At 42.0% G+C, this 22655-nt stretch overlaps 1 protein-coding gene across 1 annotated transcript in view; it reads left to right on the forward strand.

The window, feature by feature from the left end:
• Window positions 1–22655, forward strand: part of CA8 (carbonic anhydrase 8) — a 48643-nt gene that overhangs the window by 19158 nt on the left and 6830 nt on the right. Inside the window, exons 4-7 of the mRNA XM_056854602.1 lie at window positions 10405–10500; window positions 15523–15585; window positions 16295–16343; window positions 19395–19507. Of these exons, the coding sequence (XP_056710580.1) occupies window positions 10405–10500; window positions 15523–15585; window positions 16295–16343; window positions 19395–19507 (321 nt within the window). The remainder of the gene's footprint in view (window positions 1–10404; window positions 10501–15522; window positions 15586–16294; window positions 16344–19394; window positions 19508–22655) is intronic.

Consider the following 22655-nt stretch of genomic DNA (forward strand, 5'->3'; position numbering starts at 1 on the left):
ACAGATAAACTGCATCTATGTTTAGAAGCCCCATGAATATGTGTAGTAGTCCTTTTAGAAACCACCTGAATTAATGCCCATCTTACATTTTATAGCAAAACATTACTTAAATGAATAACTTGGATACTGATTGTCCTGAACCTACCGCCGATCAGTTTTGTTGGCTGACCTAGAATTGCTTATACGGAGAAAATAAGCTCTCTGTTCTTTCTCTCTTCATAGTTCTAGTACCTATGTGCTTCTTACTTCCCTTTTCTAGTGACCTTAGCTTCATTTCACCCAAGTACGATAGTTTCCACGGCCCTCCCCTCTGTTCTAAACTGAGATGGACTGCCATTTTAAGCGGGTCAATAAGTATCCCTTCCTTCTGTACAAATTGGCCATGTCTAGTCTGGGCTGAAGTTGAATTTAAGTACAGAGGCTTACTTTTTAAAAAAAGTTTCTGTTAAGCTGCAGAAAGAAAGAGCCTCAGCAAAAGGGCAAGGTAACTAGACTGAAAGGTCACTGCCTGCAATGTCCCACTTTGAGCTCCTATCCAAGACAGGAACCTTCCACACTCACTTTCTATGCTGTGCTATTACCTACAGCCAACCAGGGAATAACACTGAAGCATTCTAACTATCAACCAGACTATACATGATGCTAACAATTCCACAGTTGGCCCTCCTAATTTATTTTTTGGACCCCAAAGCAACTGTGGGGCAGCCAACACGGATTGGGCCAACCTCCAGGTACTAGCTGGAGATCTACTACTATTACAACCGATATAGATCACTTCCTCTGGAGAAAATGGTCACTTTGGCATTTGAAGTCTATGGCATTGAAGTCTCCTCAGGCTCCGCCCCAAAAACCTCCCGCCGATGGTGAAGTGGGACCTGGCAACTCTGTGCCAAAAGAAGGAATTAACGCCTTCCACTCATGCCACTTTCCCAACTAAAAAAAAAAAAACCCTTCCAAGGATACTTTTAGCCTAGTCAGGGGGGAAAACCCCAATAACTAGGCCCAATATAGTTAACCTTTATTTCCTAGTAGAAACTAAGTGCAGTCCAGGAGGCCATTTTTGATCAGGGAAAAAGTGCTGAGGTGGCAGGAAGTACAGGTTGCAACAAGGAGTTTGAGGAACACAGTCCCTTTTGTCCACCAATATTCTGCTTCTTTCTTCACCCTTATCTATTTTTCATGGACTTGTACAAGCAGTAAGAAATACAAGATACTTGCATATTCCTTTTTCTCAGGATTGGTAAACCATTAACTGCGTAATGGCGTTTGGCTGGTATGCTGACTGGTATAATCTAATCCAGTGATCCCCACCCTAATCCCTATAGGGACCATGATGCCCGCCAGTGGGTTTCCTGGCTCCCACTTCCTTTGTCTTCAAATCACAGAGCCAATCCTAGCTTTCTTCCACCACAATGGGACAGGAGATGTTTCAGAAGAGACCAGGAGGCATCAGATTTGTATCTGAAAAGAGCAACCTTGTGAATTACTATTGAGCTATGCGCCCTTCATAGCACAGATATGCTTCGCTAGACAAAGAATCAACCCATTATATATTCCATAATTCCAATGACTATCTATCAGGAAGAAGTGCATGCTTTCCTGCTTGATAGGTCACTTACAGCCCATTCCTGAGCTGGCGGTGGCTGGGGACAGTGGCAAAAAGGTGCCGTGCCACCACCAAAAGACCCCCCTCCCCAAAAGCCTTTTAGAGGCTTTTTTTTTTTTGTCAAACAGGGTCTTTTTGCCCCATTGAGAAAAGTGAGGCTGTGCCAGCAAAAAGTTGGTGCAGCCTCACTCCTCTTGCCACTGGCATACCCGGGGCAAATGGGGACAGGAGGCTGCCTACTGGCAGCTTCTTCCCCCGGAATGCCCAGGGAACGCCTCCCAGGACGCTGGAACGCCTCCCGGGATGCCGGCGCGGGCCTTTACTAGGGTAGGACAGCCCCGCTGGTGTCCTGGGGCTGCACTGCCGTGACGGCGCCCAGCATCTGACCCTCCCCACCGGCGTTGGGGACATTTACAGCGGTGTAAGTAGCCTGGATGCCGGCATGGAGGGCCCCAATGCTGGCGCAGCACCTTCCTGGCCTCCTAAGGGCTTTCGCCCTTAAAGGTCAGGAATGCCCTGTTAGTCTGCACTGCAGTCATGAGTCCTACATTTCTCCATTATAGCACTCTCACAAACTATTGAGATTTCTGCAGCCATGAGAAAATGGAAAGCAAAAAAGTCTGCCTGTGTTTGCCCCAGATTGGGGTCTTTTCAGTTTAATTTCCCTGGGCTGGATTCACATGTTTAAAGCTTGCATCTTTAGCCTTGTTGAACTGTTGCTTGCTGTTATTCTCTCTTTGCTACATGATGTAGAATTCCTGTGCGCTTGGGCTATGCTAAGGTTTGCATTCCCATTAAGCTATTCTCTTAAGCAGCCCACATACCGCATCTATGAATTTTAATTTCCTTCTTTCTCCATTTTAGGCTATTAATGGCTAACATATATTATTTTAAATCACCTTTATTGAAATTGAACATCCCAGAACTACCTATCAGAATCATCCCCTGTGAAGACATGGAGGCTTAATTATCATATTGCTGTTCTTTCTGAATGGTTCAGCTACTTCCTCTCAATTGACCTAGCAGAAGTTCTCAACATGATACTTATGTAGGCACTCATAAATTACTACATGCAATTTTTATTTAAGAATAAGAGACTATTTTTCCAATTCATGCTTAGCTAAAACATTAAATAGCTTATAATAGCTGTTAATCAGTAGATATGGCTTTCTCATTACTTCTATTAGGCTAAATACCCTTCAATGTCGTTTTAAAATAACAGAAATCTACAACTAGAATATTCTTGATATTATCTATTCCCTTTCCCTGCATGGAAATTTGATCCTCCACTGATTTCCCCAACGTTCAATGGATAGTCCATATCAAGCAGATAATGGCCACTTTCACACAGGTCTTTTATGCATGGCTGTTTCACTCACCATAAACCCTCTGTTGACTTTGGGTCTTTGTGTTGATTATGCATACCATTTCTGACTGTCAGAGGTTGCCTCGCTCTACCCCTGCGTTTCCCCACATTTTGCCCACATTTTCAAATTCGAGATAAAACAGATCTCTGAAAATGCAGGCAAAACATGGGGAAATGCAGGGGGAGAGTGAGTCAGCCTCTGACAGTCGGAAATGGCATGTATAATCAACACAAAGACCCAAAGTTGTTGGTGGGATGACAGCGAGTGAAACACCCATGCATAAAAGACCATAGAGATTTTTCTTCAGGTGGAATGCAGCATGCCCCTGCTTTTTCAGGGAGCTTCCACAAAATGTTGTATTCCTTTTGAGCACAATGCATGGGGCACACAGGGCTTTACCTTTTAACTGGAGAAAAACCCCTCCCCTTTACTCCAACTTCAACATGTGGGACTTATGCCTGCAGCCAGTCTGGTTTGGGCAGAGCTATGTTCCACCTTCCAAATGGTAGTGCTAAGCCATGGTTCTATCCTTCCCTTTCAGCGCTTCAATCGACTCTTTTTTCAGTCCACTGCTGAGCCGAGTTGCCTTGAGCACCGGGGTTCAACTGTGAAGCCAGGGTAGTTGGGTTGCTGGGCCACAGGTGCCCAGCAAGATCCTTGTGTTGACACTTTGGAACCGGCATGATGGATGCGCAGGAGGAGGGTGGGTGCAGCAATGAGCAGCACAGGGATGGGATGTGCAGACACTGTCCCATGTGCCTCTGCTCTGCTCCCTACTGCTTTCGAAGAAGGATGCGTTTTTATGCCCAATGAAGAAAATCCAATTATTGTTCCCCTATACATACACACTTGATTTTTACTGACCATCAACATTGAACTGTGATAAATAACCCATCACAAATGCATATGTAGCTTTTTATTAAAAGGTAAAGGTCCCCTGTGCAAGCACCGGGTCATTCCTGACCCATGGGGTGACGTCACATCCCGGCGTTTCCTAGACAGACTTTGTTTATGGGGTGGTTTGCCAGTGCCTTCCCCGGTCATCTTCCCTTTACCCCCAGTAAGCTGGGTACTCATTTTACCGACCACGGAAGGCAGAGTCAAACTTGAGCCGGCTACCTGAAACCAACTTCCGTTGGGATCAAACTCAGGTCGTGAACAGAGCTTGGGACTGCAGTACTGCAACTTACCACTCTGCGCTACAGGGCTCTTAGGTTTTTATTAAAGTCATTTATTTATATTGCTTCTCCTCTGCATAATCTCTACACACCAAAGAAGAGACTTTGTAAACCCAGGTCATTACATTACAAAACAGAATGCAAGGGCTCTACATAAGACCAACATAGAAACTTAAATTATTATTATTATTATTTATTTATTTATTTTATTGACACTATTTATAGCCCACCTTTCTCACTTGGAGTCAAGGTGGATTACACAGAGTGACTCAATACAATCGATGGATGAGCAGTCAATAAACAATGCAATAGGATTAGGGTTGACAATAGCAATGATGTAATCCATGTCCAAATGGGTCATTTTCCCCAACCGCTGATGTCAGTGCCAAAGTTCTTGTATTCATGTGTTAATCATAATACAAATTCCTTTCTCTGCTGCATTATTGCTGTTGTATTGTAAGCAGTGAACAGTTTTTATAGGGGCAGTACTCCAAATAAGTATAAAACAAGCTAGCTCCTCTCTGAGGATGACAGAAGGAAATAGGAAAGGCAGGGTTCATATTGACTTCCCTGTCCTTTGGAAGGGTGTGGTCAGCTAACCATAGTTTAAAGGAACAAGAAGGTTACGTTGCAATCTGGGGTTTGTATTCCTGGATGTGTGGGTTCAGGCACCTGATACAGTGTTTCCTGAAAGGATTTCTTTATATCTATCTCAGTAACAGAATTAGAAACTCTGACCTTAGAGCTTCATGTACCTTTTTTTCTGTCTGTGAACTCACAGCCTTTAGAAGCTCTGCAGAAAATTAATCAGTCTCTTCCCTAGTCAAAAGGAACATTTTTTTTTAAAAAAGCAAGGTTCTCAGCTTTACTTTTTAAAAGCTGGCTCCAAAATACTAATAGAAAAATCAGTAGTACTGAGGGAGTCCATGACAACTTCTGACTTCACAGGACCATTTAATCAAGACAGCCAGGCCCACTGTGGCTTCTTCCCCCCATCACTGATGCTTTTGGGTCCACCATGGATCTCAGCCATCCACACCATTGCTGATGCTGCTGGGCTCACAGCAGCTCCCCCCCCCCCGCTGATGCTCTCAAGCCCAGTATGGCTTCCAGCCAATCCCCATCAGGCCCACCAGCAGATGAGTAGGTAGGAGCATTGTCTGCACATGCATTGCTTTTAAGGGGGGGATTAACCCCAATGTATTTTTTTTACGATTTCTGATTTATTTATTTATTTGCAAACTTGTAGAGTCCCCCAAATTTGCAGAACTATTTTATTTATGACAGTATGGCCCCAATCAATGGATTTAAGTATCCACAGATTTGGCCACAATTGAGTATTAGAATATAAGATTAGAGCCAGATGTCATCTGTCTTATATCACCTGAAGCTGATTTACATTTATTAAAGTAGCATCTCAGAAGCTGCATTTAGGAAGGGGATGCCAGCCTCCAGGTGGGACCTGGAGATCCCTTGGAATTACAGCTCATCTCCAGACTACAGAGATTAGTTCCCTAGGAGAAAATGGATGCTTTGGAAGGTGGACTCTATGGCATTGTACTCGATCGAGGTCCATGTCCTCCTCAGGCACTATCCCCAAGTCTTCAGGAGTTTCCTGGATCTGGCAACCCTACTCTATCTGCCGTTGGTGGCCAGAAGGGACCTGCAACACTAAATTGAGATAAGGTTCCGTGTGTGACAGTGTGTGTGTGTGTATGTGTGTGTGAGAGAGAGAAAGAGAGAGAGAGAGAAATGAAATCACTACCAGAGATAAGTTATGATTTAAATATGCAAGAGCAGCTAAAAGTGTGCAGCAGGCAGGTGAATCAGGAGAAACTCTGGTTCCTGAAGAAGACTATGTTTATGGAGACCTTCTTCCATTTACTTACACAGATCATACGACATAGGCTGTGCTCCACATTGCTCCTCTGTCCTTAGGCATGGCTGGCCCAAGTATATAGGCAAACTAGATAGTCATCTAAAATGATCAGGGGATTAGAGCAACTGCCCTATGAGGAGTGGATAAAATGCTTAGGGCTGTTTAGCCTGGAAAGAAGGTGGTTAAGGGGAAACATGATAGAGGTCTATAAAATTATCATGGTTTGGAAAGAGTGGACAGAAGCTTTTCTCCCTCATAATACTAGAACACCGGGTCATCTGCTGAAGCTGGAGGATGAGAGATTAAAAACTGATAAAAGGAAATATTTCTTTACACAACGCATAGTTAAATTGTGGAACTCCCTGCCCCAAAATGTGGTGATGGCTGCCAACTTGGAAGGCTTCAAGAGGGGAGTGGACATGTTCATGGAGGAAAGGGGGTATTCATGCCTACTAGTTAAAATGGATACTAGTCATGATGCATACCTATTCTCTCCTGGATCAGAGGAGCAGGCCTGTTATATTAGGTGCGGTGGAACACAGGCAGGATGGTGCTGCTGCAGTCGCCTTGTTTGTGGGCTTCCTAGAGGCATCTGGTTGGCCACTGTGTGAACAGACTGCTGGACTTAATGGCGTTGGTCTGATCCAGCATGGCTTTTCTTATGTTCTTATGTCTTTAAGGAGTGCCAAAGTAGTTGGAACTGAATTTCTTTTATATGTATTTTCAAAATTAAAATTAAATTATTGTCTCTCATAAAACAATTTCAAAGAGGGAAACGGGGGGGGGCAGGGACATGGGGGGTGGTCATTGGCAGTGGTGTGATGTCACTTCCAGAGAAAACACAGAAGTGATGTTTTGCTTCTCTGGGAATCACCAGAAACTTGATGGGAAAACCAACAGCCATTTTTTACTTTTTCTCCTACTTCTGCTCTGAGTGGCGGTGGGAAAGAGCTGCTGGGGGTGGGGGATCCTCTTTTCCATTAGGGGGCTAGCAACCCTACAGTGTTGCATGGTCATGGAAGACCCAGAGTGAGAGTTTTGCAATTTAAGGTGAGGTTTTTCAATTTAAGGTGTACAGGTTTTAAAAGTAAAATATGAATAGTCTCTCAGGTAGCCAAAATGAATTCAGCCATTCTTATGTGGGGGTTATAAGATTTCCATCAATTCATTAAATCCAAAGCAGCTCCCCTAACAGGCAACACTGTTTTCACTTAAGTCATGAAATAACTGTTGATGGTATTAGGTTTTTAGACAACAAGAGAAAAAGTTGGCTTGAAATCTTTACCTCTTTGAATATGACCCCTATAATGAAAGCCATTAAAAAGGTCTAGTGACTTAGAGATACGGTCACTGTAAACTAATCTATTGTAGCATTGTTATAACTTGTCAAGGCAAGGTATACATTGACATTAAAAGAGATAATAGCAGGAGTGACTTGGGTCATTGTTTTCCAAATAGGGCCAGTGGCTGGGACTTAACTCTTTATCAGAAGTTTCTATGGATGTGTGTAAACAAACTTTTTGATTCTTTCTTTGAGCTATATATTGTACTCATGAGCTAGCATGAGCACCCTCTAGTGGAGAATAGCAAAATCAGATTATTTTCTGAAAAATGAATGGTACATAAGACAATTTGACAGTAATAGGTAGCGTCCTGCTTGCTGTTTCGTTTTTTAAAAAATTGCTGTTACACTTGGAGAGGCAGTGTATGAAATGTCAACATATGCTTTGTTAATTAAATAAACCACTTAACATTACACACAAATAGAATTGTAAAAGTAGAATTGTAAAATGCTTGTAAAAGTGAGGAATCCTTGATAAGAACATTGTTAATCAGTATATTTTGCTTCTTTATAGTCATTCAACATATAAAGCTTTTTGAATACCAAGCTGAATAATAAACTTGTATCTAATTGTAGGTGCTTAAATTTGAAGCTTTTCAGTGTCTTGCATTTAACTGACTTACATAGCATGCATTTTTGAACAAAGCAGAGAGCCAGCATGGTGTAGTGGTTAAGAGCGGGGCGGGGGGGGGCAGACTCTAATCTGGAGAATGAAATTATATCCCCCACTCCTCCACATTCAGCCTGCTGAGTGACCTTGGATTAGTCTGTCAGAACTCTGCCTCGCCTACCTCACAAGGAGCCTGTTGTGGGGGGAAGGGAAAGGTGATTGTAAACCGCTTTGAGACTCCTTTTGGTAGAGAAAAGCAGAGTATAAAAACCAACACTTCTTCATCTTTTGGAATGGTACATTTTCCTGATTTTTAAATCACATGTTATATGTTTGATTAAAATACCTTACTTACATTATTGCATATTTTGACCTAATAGACAAAATAAGCATTTTTAAATTCTGAGAATAGAAAATTTTGGCTTCATGTCCTCACACTTTTATTTCACCCTTCTTCCTAGGAATTCAGAGTGGTATGGTCCCATTTTCCCTGCTCAAAACATGCTTGCGGGATATGTTATGTTGAGAAAGAGTGGTCAGTAGGCACCAAGTCAGAAGGGTTTTCAATGTCAAAACAACTAGGCTCAGATGTACCAGTGTAGGCTGTGTTTTCCCCTGTGTTTTCATCTATGCACAGCTGGTAGAATATGATAATGGTGTGAGCCTATGTGGTGTAGTGGTTAAAAGCAGTGGACTCTGATAAGGACAATGGGGTTTGATTCCCCACTCCTCCACATGAGCGGTGGACTCTAATCTGGTGACTGGGTTTGTTTCCTCACTCCTCCATGTGAAGCCTGCTGATTGACCTTGGGCTAGTCACAGTTCTCTCAGAACTCTCTCAGCCCCACATGCTTCACAAGGTGTCTATTGTAGGAGGGGAACAGAAAGCGGTTGTAAGACTCCTTAAAGGTAGAGAAAAGTAGAGTATAAAAACCAACTCTTCTTTTTCTTCTGTATTTCATATTACTGTGTGTAAAATTCTGGCACAAGGCCATCGACTGGGTTTTCATGTCACATACCACAGGCTGCAATCCTTTCTAGTTAGGCCGCTCAAAGTTGTATTGAGGTCAATGGGTTTAGATTGTTTTAATGTGATCAGCTAAGCAGTTGTGTTTGCACACTCTCCCTCCATTGATCCCTCATCCACTCTCCTTCCCTCCCTGCTGTGGGAAAATGTAGAGTCCAGCTAGTTACAGCAATGTTTTGCTGTTGTGTAGTGGACAAGGAGCCAGTTTGGATAGAGTGTGAGATGAAGAGCAGGGAGACTACAGTTCAATCATTGCTCATATGGAAAGCTCACTGAATGTCTTCATCCCAGTTACTGTTTCTAGTGTTGCCAATCTCCAGGTACTAGCTGGAAATCTCCTGCTATTACAACTGATCTCCAGCCAATAGAGATCAGTTCACCCGGAGAAAATGGCCGCTTTGGCAATTGTACTCTATGGCATTGAAGTCCCTCCCCTCCTCAAACCCCACCCTCCTCAGGCTCCGCCCCAAAAACCTCCCACTGGTGGCGAAGAGGGACCTGACAACCCTAACTATATCTCAGCCTAACCTACCTTGTGATGTTGAGAAGACAAAATATATGGAACTATATGCATCATTGTGATTCCCTGGCAGAAGAGTGAGATAAAAATGTAAATGTTAACAAGAAGTAACCATAACTTCTATTGAAACATTTTATTTATTAAAGTATTGGTATCCCACCTTTCCCACCAACCATGGTGACTCCAGTGGACAAAAGGTCTTCCTAGCACTGAAAGGTACAGGCAGTATCTCTGGCTGAGCCCAAATTGTAACACTTGACTGCTCATTTTTATAACAGTGGATTCTTTGTAGCTATTTGAAAGAGCATTAATTGTGTGGGATCTGCAGAGGATGTTGAAAAGCACTTTTAAAAGCAGCCCTGATAAGGCATCCCAAAACGTCTGCAATGGCATCTGCCACAGCTACAAATGTGGCAGCAGTGTGAAATTCTCACGTAGGTGACCATTTATTATCTTATATAAATGGAAGGTTATCAAGAATTGCAGGTAAAAATTCATTTGTCAGATTTTCAGTGTAAGCTCCCTAAATATCCAGACAAAAAAGAAAGTTAATGCTAGAATAACCCCTCCACTCCCTTTCCTGTGACTCTGTTCTTTTTCATTGGCTTGATCTCAGAAATGTAGAGGGGGGAAATAGTCTCCATCCAAGGCTATAGTAAGTGGAAAATGCTTCCTTTATTATGAAATGCATTTATTTTCCTTCATTCAGTCTCTGCATTCAAACTAGTGCATCGACTAGTTAACATATCTAAAAATGTGTAGGTACAGGGCAGTGCCTTGAAATGGCTCCAGTACCCAAAGCTTGAGGCAATCTTAGTCAATAAGCCTTTTGTTTTCCTACAAGTGATCTTCTCTCTTTCTTTCCTTTTTCTTAGCTTCACCTAATTCACTGGAACTCCACAATGTACCACAATATTGATGAGGCAATTGGGAAGAAGAATGGCATCGCCATTATTGCTTTATTTGTGCAGGTAACTGTTCTCTTGTTATTATTGTGACTGATTATTGTAAAGAGCATGTTGGCTCTAGCTTTTCTTGTCACAGCACTGCAGTGATAGGAGAAACGGTGGCTATAAATTGCTTTCTTGAACAGCTATTATGAAACAGAAGATGGCAGTCCTAAGTCCAGTAACAAGAATATTGCTCCTGTGATTCATATTTCACAAAATGTTGAACTGAACTCATGGAGTGCTGTATGTCTGGTTTGCAAGGTGTCACAATATGCATTATGGCTAATTCGAGCTATGCTGGGTTTTTGGAAAAATATTCTGAATATAATCAGATATATGACAGTTATATATTGCTTTTTAAAACAGAAGTGATTTTGTAAAGAAATGTAAGGGGATTGGCAAAAAAACTCAATATTTTGGTAGGCATTAGGTTTTTTATTGCTAAACTTTGGAAAGATCAAAGAATACCAGATGTCAATGGTTTGGCTGAAGAAACTTTAGGATCTTTCAATACCAGAAAATACTACAACTGTAATTCAGATAAGGGAAGGATAAATGCACACGGATTCAAATGAAATGGTAATCTTTAATTTATATGTAGATGGAAAGAAATATTTGTTTCCAAATATATTTATGGGAAAAGGACTTGCAATTAATTTAAATGTATAGATGACATAATAGTATTAAGTAATGAGTAATATGATATACATATACACACATACATTTACTTAGATATGTTATATAAATATATTTTTTCTATAATAATGTTTTTCTTAGAACACATGTACAAGGCCTACATATGTTGCTGATATGTATACATGCTTAGAATTTAGTAGCATCAGAGAAGGAGAAAAATAGAGGTTTGGATAGCTATGAGAAAAAGAAATATGGGGTATTGGACATCTGGGGCTGATATGAGAAAAAGGGGGTCCCCATACGATTTTTGGGGATACCAGACCTCACTAATAAGTACGTTATGACTGATATTGTATACCAGGGGTCGGCAAACTCATTAGTCAAAAGTGCCAAATATCAACAGTACAATGATTGAGATTTCTTTTGAGAGCCAAATTTCTTAAACTATATAGGTAGGTACACTGTTTATTAACTTAATAAACTTTAATTAAAGTTTTAATTCTTAATTAAACTATAGGTACACTGAATAAAACTTGATATCATACTTAATAGTGATCTTATTTATTGATAAAAATTAAATTGTAAGTCCCTGCCATTTCTCCCTCCCCCTCTGGAGTCCTCGTCTGGAGGCCTGGTCTACCGCCATAAAAGCCTATTAGTAGACCTGGCCTTCGGCTGAGTCCCATTGGGAGGCCAGGTCTACCCATTGGCTTTCTTGGCAGTAGACCTGGCCTCCGGAGGTCCATAGAAGCCAATGGGTAGACCTGGCCTCTGAAGGGGGACTTTTTCCCCTCCTCGGAGTCCAGGTGTACTGCCAAGAAAGCCAGTGGGTAGACATGGCCTCCCATTGGGACTCAGCCGGAGGCCAGGTCTACCAAAGGAAGCCCGCCCTGCCCAACAGCTGATAGGCGGGCGGGGGGGGGCAGGAACCACGGAGCCGCCCGCCCAGCAATCGCGTGGCTAGAGGGGAGGGGAGGCTTTAGCCTCCCAACCATTGAGGGCAAGGGAAAGGGGGACCTGGCCATTCTCCACGGTGGGGGGGGGAGAGACAGCGCGCCCGCTCGCCTGCTCTCTCTCTCTCTCTCTCTCTCAGGTGCGCCGGCTCCGCAGCCCGGCTGCTGGTGCGAGCGGGCTCGAGAGCAGGGGCTCCGAACCAAGTTTGGAGAGCCGCACTCAACAGGCCAAAGAGCCGCATGCGGCTCGGGAGCCGCAGTTTGCAGACCCCTGTTGTATACCATACTAAGTACTAGGTTAACAATGAAGGGTAGGTGGGAATACCTGTAAGAACTATACTTGTACACATGGTGCTAACCGGGATCACGCTGTTTAAAACTCATATTTCTAAAGGAGTTTGGAGCGGTTTGGAATTATTGTGAGTGAACTTGAATGGCTGAGCTCCTAGTTATTTAACATAACCAAGAGATAATTAATTATTTCATTTCTTAGGGGGGCAAGAAGAAAGTTGTTGTTCGTACTTTATATTGATTTCCCCCCCAGCATCTATTAATTTGTCATTTTCATAATATGATTATAAATTGCTCCAAACCTGAATGTAAAAAATGTATTGAATGTAAAAATGTATTGATCATGGTTTTGACACAGAGATAGAACTGGTAAAAATAATGAGAGTAGCTCTCATTTCTCTCGGTTCTGTATCCTAGAGGACTGTTCTGTAATTGCTTTGTAAGCTGTCTTCCAATTTCAGCAAAGCTAACCTTGGAGTTACTCAGAAAGCTATATAAAACTGTTAAATAAATCTGTGGCTCTTTTTTCTTTTTCTACTTCTCAACTTTTGCATTACTAGAGGTTTTTTAAATTTGGATTGAAACTGCCTGTACCACATCCTTAAATTTGATGAAGTGTAGTGTGCTCTTTGATTTATGGCCTAATGGAAGAAACCAAAACTCTATCAAAGACCTTGATTCAGTTGTACTTAAGGGCAACTGGATTCTGACTATAATTGTTTGCTCTGGATGTGATTGCCTACCCACTTTTGCATCAAAACCTATGTCTAGCCAGTTCAATAGTGCTTAGCTATGGGATGGAGATGTGCATCCAAATGAACATCTGTGTTATTTCAGAAGATGTAATTAATAGATTTCTTTCCAAGCTATTGAAATGAGCTAACCCAATAGAAATCAGAATTTCTTTTGGCTAATGAAAATAAGAAAATGTTATTTAACTTGCGGGATTTTTTTTTTTTTTTTTGCTTTGACCACTGTTTAAATATAGGTAAATCTATGTCAACTTGTTCGTAGTGGATTATAAGTGATATACAAGAGGTATCTCACTAATGAATAAATTACTACATACCTTCTAAAACTGCTGTTTACACTTCTGTTCCATGATGATGTGGATTTATTGTTTAAGCTACTTTGTTCTGGCATTTTCTTGTTAAGGCTTGTGTCTAAAACCAAATCTGAACAGATGTTCATAACTACTGGCAATATATGCAGAAGAGTGCTTAATAAAGAAGATCCTTCATGCCTGATCAGGGGCCTGGATCAAATGATTTTAAAGTAGTAAGCCTTCTAGTGGTGTGACACAAACCCCATGTGCAGGCAATGTGCATTATTAACTTTTATGATTCTCTGGTTCACTTTGGTGGAGAGGTCACCCATATGGACAAATCGCATTGCTCTCTTGGGTGTGGGTACTGCATGTGTGTACAGGATCTGCAGCTATTTGTAACAAATCACTGGACTGCCATTATTAAGAGCATCTTGTGATCTTCTTAGTGTTGCAGTTTTCAGCAACAATGGAATCTTATAAAACCAGCCACAGTCATCTGTATTCCAACACTTTTGCCCTTTTTAATAAAGTGATTAAACTTCACCACATTCCCACTCCCTTTGGTAACCTTTTATCTGTATTTACCCTTTGTTGTACATCATTGCTTAAGCATGCAAAAGATCATTCCAGTTGATAGAAGTATTAGGGTTGCCAACCTCCGGGTACTAGCTGGAGATCTGCTGTTACAACTGACCTCCATCCGATAGAGATCAGTTCACCTGCAGAAAATGGCTGCTTTGGCAATTGGACTCTATAGCATTGTAGTCCCTCCCCTCTCCAAACTCTGCCCTCCTCAGGCTCTATCACCAAAATCTCTAGGTATTTCCCAACATGGAGCTGGCAATCCTACTTGTTGGGGTTGCCATAAATTTGTTGTAACTTGACAGCACATACATTCATTGCCTGTAGACATGGAATAAGGAGAGCTAACACCATCAGTTGGGTAATAAAAAGGGCCAAGTTTATTTAATTTATGTATTTACATTTATCAAAGGAGATTTGTGGCTCCTGTGGGCCAAGCCACATTCCAAACCCATTTGCAGTGTGGTCAGTTGGTGGGAAGCAGAAGAGTCAGGTATCCTCTTGTTTGCACATCCCTGAATTTAAGGGCAACCCTGGCTCTGAGCCTTGAGCCATCACATACATATGGCTCAGGATCCTCGTCACCAAGTCTTCATGATGCTTGAGGGAGGTGTGCCACTTCCTGACTCCCTAGCTGTAGGGTCTGTAAATTGATGATAATGACTGCTCAAGGGCTTCCTGTCCCAGGTCCATAAAGGCATTAAGGCCCCAGGCCTGGCCTGAGGATTAACCCTTCGCCATACAAATGATGACCTAGGGTGCTCACCTAGGGTTGCCCGCTTGGGGTTGGGAAATAACTCGAGATTTTGGGGGTGGAGCCTGAAGAGGTTTGGAGAGGGGAGATACTTCAATGCCATGGTGTCCAATTGCCAAAGTGTCTATTTTCTCCAGGGGGAACTGATCTCTCTCATCTGGAGATTAGTTGTAATAGCTGGAGATCTACAGCCACCACCTGGAGGTTGGCAACTATATGCTCAATTAAGCTGTACTGTGTACCATTCAAGCAACTTGACATGCATGGTTACCATCAACTTAGAATTCTAGTGCCTAGGCACTACTGAAACAGGTGGATTTGCTGTTATCATTTTCAGAGTAGAATGGTGGGGGGGGGGAACCCTATACAGGCTAGTGTCAATCCACCAGAGGGGAAAAATTCCTACTTGGCCCCCAAATGGGCAACCAGCTTGTGGCCACTCTGAAATAAAGGGAGGGAGGGTAGTTGTCCCCCTCTCTGATGGTCAAAAAGAGAAGGAGGGATGATGCCCGCTCTTATAGAGGCTCCATCCCCCCTCCCACAGATCCATCACAAAGAAGGCAGCATTATGCTGTTTGGCTCTTCCTTCTGCCTGCTGTGGCAAATTGTATTTCTTTTCCAGCATCTCTTTGAGTCACAGATTTAGAAACAGTCTGCGTAATAAGGTTCCATAATTTTGGGTTCACAAATTGTTGATGGGTTTGTCATTACACAGATTTCGAAGGGAAGTTCCCATAAGATTGTATGCCAGTTCTTATTTATTGACCATTATGTTTCAGATAGGAAAGGAGCATTCAGGCCTAAAGGCTGTGACTGAAATTCTGCAAGATATTCAGTACAAGGTATGGCATCCTTCAAAGGAAAAGGGCATAGTCATTCATTAACAGATATACTAACTAGGTAGTGGGGGAGGGGAGGGTCAGTTCATACAATAAACAAAGCGGAAATGTCAAAACTATCAAATATTAAAATAAAAAGCTGTCCTATGTTTGGGAATTAGTAAAATAGCCAAATAGTTAGATTACATGAATTTATCTCTGAAAAAGTGATATTTTGTAACAATACTTAAAAATGATATTGTAATTCAGTACTCCAGATCCTTTGTTTATTTATACATTTAGCTTTGGAGTAACCAAGGGCTATTAATCTACTAGGACAATACTGAAAATTGAATAAATTATCTGAAAAGGTCCTTTTTCATTTTGACTGAAAGGTTTCTATTAGTGTCAAAGGTGTGAGTCCCACAGGAGAAAAAAAAAACCTTTATCCAGTAATTAATCCTGTGTATCCAGGCATGAGCCTTAAGGTTCAACAAGGATGTGTATTTGACAAGAAAAATGTAAAGATGATTTCTGGGAGATTATCATTAGGTAACAAGATTTATTGTTTTGCTGGTTTCCATTGATGGACTTTTTTTTTTTTTGTAAAGGGTTACTTTTTACATGCTCTTAAAATCATTATTGTGGTACATTATGGACTCATAAAATTCATAAATTGCTATTGATTCCTGATATCAACTAGAGACAAGACTGATTTTTGTTCATTTTTCAGGGGAAGACCAAGACAATACCCTGTTTTAATCCCAATACATTATTGCCAGGTAAGTGTTGCTTCATATGCTGCAAAAACTTTACTCAGAACTTGTGGGAAGCATCTCATTTGCTCCTTCTGTCACTATTTCCTCTTTCTCTGAAAGCCCCCATAGACTCTCCCCTTTTCTTGGGTCCTTCTCTCCTTAGGCTTGCCAGCTCTATGCTGGGAAATTCCTGGAGATTTCAGGGTGGAGCCTTGGGAGGGTGAGCTTTTGGGAGGGAAGTGACCTCAGCAGGGTATAATGCCATAGACTCCATCCTCCAAAAACAACTGTTTTCTCCAGGGAAACTGATACATTTCATCTGGAGATCAATTGTAATTCCAGGTGATCTCTAGCCCCCACTTGGAGGTTAGCAACTCTAGTTCCCCTAGAGAACATAGCTGCTTTGGAGGGTGGAGTCTATGGCATTATAGCCTTCTGAGGTCCCTAACCTGGAGTTGGTAACCCTATCTCCTTCCCACACAACAGCCAACTTACCTTTATCTGCCTCTCTGTCTTTAGCTTTCCTCCTCCCACCCCTCAGCAGCCTCCACCTAGGAAAACTGTGGCCTAGTTTCCCCACTTGCATGGTGGGAAACCCTCAAAGACTTGTGGGGTGGCACCTCTCTTTCCCCTCTGTCCCCCTCCCCATACTATTTCCTCTTCCCTTCCCCTGCATCATTCTCTTCTCAGCCATTCACCAACTTACCTTTATCTACCTCCCATCTTTAGCTATATTTATTATTTCATTACTTCATTTTTACCCCACCTTTCTCCACAGTGGGGACCAAAGCAACTTACATCATTCTCCTCTCCTCCTTTTTATCCACACCCTACCCTGCAACGTAGGTTAGGCTGAAAGCATGTGACTAGCCCTATATCACCCAGTGAGCTTCCACAGGAAGATGGGAATCTTCTCTCAGCACTTCTGCCGATACTTGAGAAATATATAGATGAAAATGATAATGATAGTTAACTTTCATTGCTGCCTTAAACCACACAAATACTTTCTGCCACCTTATAAATTGTTTGGTAGCCTCTGTTTTTGTAGAACAGTTTTAATTTAATTGGACTACCTGAAAAGATATCTCTGAACATGGTGTATCCCACTAAAACAGCAGTGATGATGAATAGTGGCTGTCAGCTCAGTACATATTGAGTACCCACCAGGTAACATTTGTGTTCTTCACAGTGATGAGTCATAGTTCTCAAAATAGTTGTCTCTCTGCATTGCAGTGTAGTGAAATTCAAACAGGATCTAACCATCTGGTATTTCCACTAGCACCTGTAGCCTACAATTTTGGTGCAATTCATTTATCTAGCATTTGTATAAGAGTGCTATTGCACCAATGAAATACTTGAATACCCTGACCTGGATGGCCCAGGCAAACCAAATGAGGCTGTGCAAATAAATAAATAAATAAATAAATAAATAAATAAATAAATAAATTTCAGGCTCGGGTTAATTAGAGCCGTTTTTTTTCGGGAAACCTGAAATAAGCTGAATACCCAAACTAGTAAATATGGGCGTTTGGTTTATTTCCGGGTTTCCTGAAAAAATTCGGCCCGGGGGGGGGTCATTTTTGCAGGTAGAGCCCCCAAATTCACAGCGTAGCTTGAAGAAGCTGTTCTTGCACAAACCCCAAAGTGTGGTGAAGATTGGGTCAGGGGGTCTGATTTTATGGGGTTTGGAGGGGGTTGCCCCCTCCTCCATTGGTCACTTATGCATGGTCGGTTTAGCCTCCTTCATTCCCTGTTTCAGCCAGGATCAAAGTAACCCGGGTTGGGTCAAACTGTATGCATTGGCTGGAATGATCAGGGATAAAACCCTGTGCTAATGGAGGCATGAATAGAAAAGCTGACTCCCAAGTTCAAATCAAGTCCCACCCCTTTAATTGCTGCTCTGTAATTGGCTCACCTCGTGAGAGAACATTTCCTTCCCCCCAGACCCAACTGCCGCATAAAAAAGCATTTTAAGAACAAAAAACAAAAAACGGAGCTATGGCTATCAGCAAACAGAGCAGAAGAGGGGTTTGGAAAGGGGGGAGGGAAGCTCAACGCGAGGCAGGCATATGCACGCGCTTTCAATCTGGTTTGAGCCAGGAAAGACAGTTTGACTCGGGTAAGAAGAGGAATGGGAAAAGCTGAGTTCGTTTAAGGTTGAAACGGGGTTGAGCCGAAAAGGAATGAGGTAACGTGCATTTTCAAAAACTTGATCCTGGCTGAAACACGGAAAGAAGGAGGCTAAATCGACCATGCATAAGTGACCTAAAACCCGATATCAGATCTCGAAAAGGAAGCAGGGTCGGCCCTGGTTAGTACATGGATGGGAGACCACTAAAGAAGTCCAGGGTTGCCACGCAGAGGCAGGCAATGGCAAAACACCTCTGTTTGTCTGTTGTGTTGAAAATCCTACGAGGTTGCCATAAGTCAGCTGTGACTTGACAGCACTTTCCCTCTAATACATGATCAGCTGAGGTTGCTTTGCATGAGTGAATCACTGACTGGAAAGGAGCTGAGGAACTCCTTAAACTTGATACGACTTACACACACATACCTGTCAGAAACAAAGAAGAGGGAACCTCAAAGACACACACCAAAAAGGATAATAACTTGAATATGTTTGGCTGAGACTGAGGAGAGCCCTGCTAGATCAGAGCCCCACTCAGGCTGTTGATTTGTAGCAGCATCTACCACCACCAGCCACATGCAGTGCTGACCACGGCAGCTGCTCCGGCAAGACCTGAGCAGTGGTAAGGCTACAGACTTCTGGCAGCAGCAGCTCCTCCCCACTTTGTGTGGGATGAGGGTTGCCCCTCGCTTGGTGTGGCCCCAGTGTGTGTGTGAGGGTGACTCCAGGGGAGGCCCCAGTAGGATTGGCAGCCACTGGCCCTCTGGGACTTTGCCCAGTGGCCTTAATGTCCAGTCTGTCCCCACCCCCTCCATGGCTTCCACATGGCTTCCACAAGCACTGCTAAAAAAGGCAGCATGTGATTACGTGCTCAGTTTTTAGAATAAAATGCATACTAAAGATTCCTTAATTACTATTTTCAAACTGAGTTATCCATTTAATTTCAGACCCACTGTTACGAGATTATTGGGTGTACGAAGGCTCTCTTACAGTTCCACCCTGCAGTGAAGGTGTTGCGTGGATATTATTTAGATATCCTTTGACTGTATCCCAACTTCAGGTAAGGTTCTTAGAGTATGATTCTCACTGAAAGGTTACAGCGCGCAAATATACAGCAGGGCATTATAGTTGTTTCATCTTGAAGATCTCATTAGATCAGTCAGTATATGGCTTTTAAAGTAAAGGTCAAATCTTTTGTGTCACTGAAAGAAATGGAAAGGTCAGAAATTTAAACCCCCCCTGTTCTTACCATTTATCCCATGCACTTAAAAACATTTACCATAGCAAAAGAAAGAAGAAGAAATGTAGCACAAGGAATCCTGTCTGCTGTAATAGTATACCTTCAAATAATCACTGCTAGATGTTGACTGAATAAAGACACAAAACTTAATGTTCTGAACAGCCAAGAATGTTCTTGATCCAGGTTAACTATATTGCACAGAATTATTCTTGACGTCTGTAGCTCTTCTTGCTTTTAGTGCGCACTTGCAACTAACATTTACCTTAGGGTTGCCAGGTCCCTCTTCGCCACTGGTGGGAGATTTTGGGGGCGGAGCCTGAGGAGGGCAGGGTTTGGGAAGGGGAGGGCTTTCAATGCCATAGAGTCCAATTGCCAAAGCGGCCATTTTCTCCAGGTGAACAGATCTTCTGCTACCCTAATTTACCCCCAAATATATATTTACTTTAATAAAAATAATATTTTAACAATACTGTGTAACTCTATGTACCTCTTTCACATTAGTAGTAATGGCTAATGGCCGTCATAGTAGATGGGGGCTGGTTCACAAATGCATGTTGATCAGTAGCTTTCTCTATACTATTTCATTAGCAGCTACATCTGTACAGTGAATAAATTACAAAACACTGCATTTGTGATGATATAAAATTCTCTCCACATTACCTGTGTTTTGGTGGATACATGCTTTGGTTTTGCTCATTTTTGAGCATTTCCTTTGTGCTCTTTTTTCTGTCCTTCCTTTGGAGTTCTACATGGGACCTCTTATCTTTTTTCTCTTTGTCCAGTTATTCGTCTTAAATATTGCCATTTCCACACTGATGGGTCGAATCACTTGTTTTCTTTTCCTTCTTTCTTTTGGCTCTCTAATACTTTTTCTTGCCTTGTTGTTATTTCTGTTTTTCTATTATCTTAAGCTTATGTGAATTGAGTGATTGGTTTGCTCTCCTTATTCTGCATCACTTTCTCTCTCTAGGTAATTTCTCTTTCCCTTCAAATATGAAGACATGGTATCCTTGGAGTTGTCTCCTCTCTTTATTTACGCCATTGCATATCTTGTCATTTCCACCTTTTAAATACTGTTAAAATCTATATGTTTCAGTCTTCTTCTACTGCAAAGGTATTGGCTTATTCGCTTATCCTTTTCCATTTTGATGACTGTAATTCTCTGCTCCTTTGTTGCCTTTTGTCAGTGTCAAATAATTTCCTTGATTATCTAACTGTTCTGCTCATTTGTTTTTCTCTGTATCTTGTTTTGCTCACATTTCTCCTTTGTTATTTGCTTTCCACTGGCTTCCATTTGTGCCTGAAGGGGAGATCAGATGGAGAAAAAGGGGGAAAGGTTTGGAAACATAAAAACCTAAAAACTTCCACTCCATCTCCTATGAATCCTGTGGAAAATGAGTGACGAGAGCCGGTGGTTAGCCAGGGCTCATAGTTCCATCTGCCAGCATTCTGTGTTGCAACTGATGGGTTTGTTCCCCAACTCAAGTGACCCCCAAGTTCTTATCTTCACTCCCTTTAAGCTTTCCCTTAGAAGGCATGGGGGTGAAGTGGGTCAGTGCCTTTCGAGTGACTAAGCTCTAATCAAGCCTCCTATTCCATTACCTTATTTGGATTTCCCCTTACAGAAGACTCTGTTGCTAACTATAAACAATCAGTTTTAAGCTTTATCCTTACTCTATATATTCAATTTTAGTATCATTCTTATCTACAGAAAAAGACATTTCATTTGAACCCATTCATTAAGTTCTAGGACCTAGAATTCATGTTTAAATCATAAAACACAATTATAGTTTACATTTCAACATCAGTATCACATGAGTAGATGGACAGCATATCTGTATGTGTAGTCATTGGAATCTGACATTGGAGTCTACTTTCAATAACTATAAAGGACTTGAGAAACCGATTCTTAGTCTAGAAGTCAGGTAAAGGACTATGAGAAACCGATTCTCATCTGGGAAGGTCTTTGGCAATGATATGTCCCTTGAATGTTACTGAAGCCTCTGTTAGAGTGATAGAGACAAAAGCCTCTTGCATATAACATTCTTCTTCCTTTTAAAAGGACAATAAACTTCTTTATGTATTTTCTGCAGTTTGTATATGTAGTTGTGTTATGTTCTGAATAATTCTGCATATGTACAACATTAATACCATGTTTATGTGCTCCAATATGTCAAAGCCTGTAACAGGGGAAGCCAACTCCATTAACCTGCTGACTCTGATCTCTGCCCGCTGCCCAAGCACCAGGCTAGTTGTGAGATGGGTGTCTTCCACATGGGTAATCTGCCCCAAGTTCAGTGCATTTGGTTAGCAGATCTTTTTCTGCTTCTCCACAGCATCATGAAACATTTGTGTCCCTCTGGGGTTTTCCCCGGCTTTTCTCTGATCTTCTTCAGACCTGCTTTGCTCTGAAGTTTTGGGAAAAATTGCAATAAAGCTGGGATGGCTGCTGTGTGTGTTGGGGGGGGGGGATCTGGATATGCCAGAAAGGCATATCTTTGCAAGAGATGAGACTAGAGACTTTTTTAAAAATAAAAGATGAGAACCTGCTACACCTATTGTTATGACAGTGTATTGATATAGTAATGATACTCTAATGCTGTTTTTTTTTTTAAAGCCTTGATGGCCCAGGGAAGGGAGAGATAGCTACTTCTGGGGGATTGGGGCAGGGAAACTGTGGGGAAACCTGCCATGTGGAAGCCCTGTTGTTGTTGTGCAACAGCAAAGGAGAAACCACAAAATGTCCCTGTGTGGAAGACGCCACAGGCAGTGAAAACATTCTATACAACATCCTCTTTGTAAAACAGAAAACCATTTACTAAGAAGGCAAAAACCAATATCCATTCAGCCCACACACGAACTGATACAATTCTAACCCTTAACCTAATTCTAACTCTCCAATCTAAGCTACTACTTTTTGTAGTCATATCTCTTCAAGCTCCCCCTCCAGTTCTGTCTATTTATTTTC

The sequence above is a fragment of the Euleptes europaea genome, chromosome 8 (genome assembly GCF_029931775.1).
Source record: "Euleptes europaea isolate rEulEur1 chromosome 8, rEulEur1.hap1, whole genome shotgun sequence".
NCBI lineage: Eukaryota > Metazoa > Chordata > Lepidosauria > Squamata > Sphaerodactylidae > Euleptes > Euleptes europaea.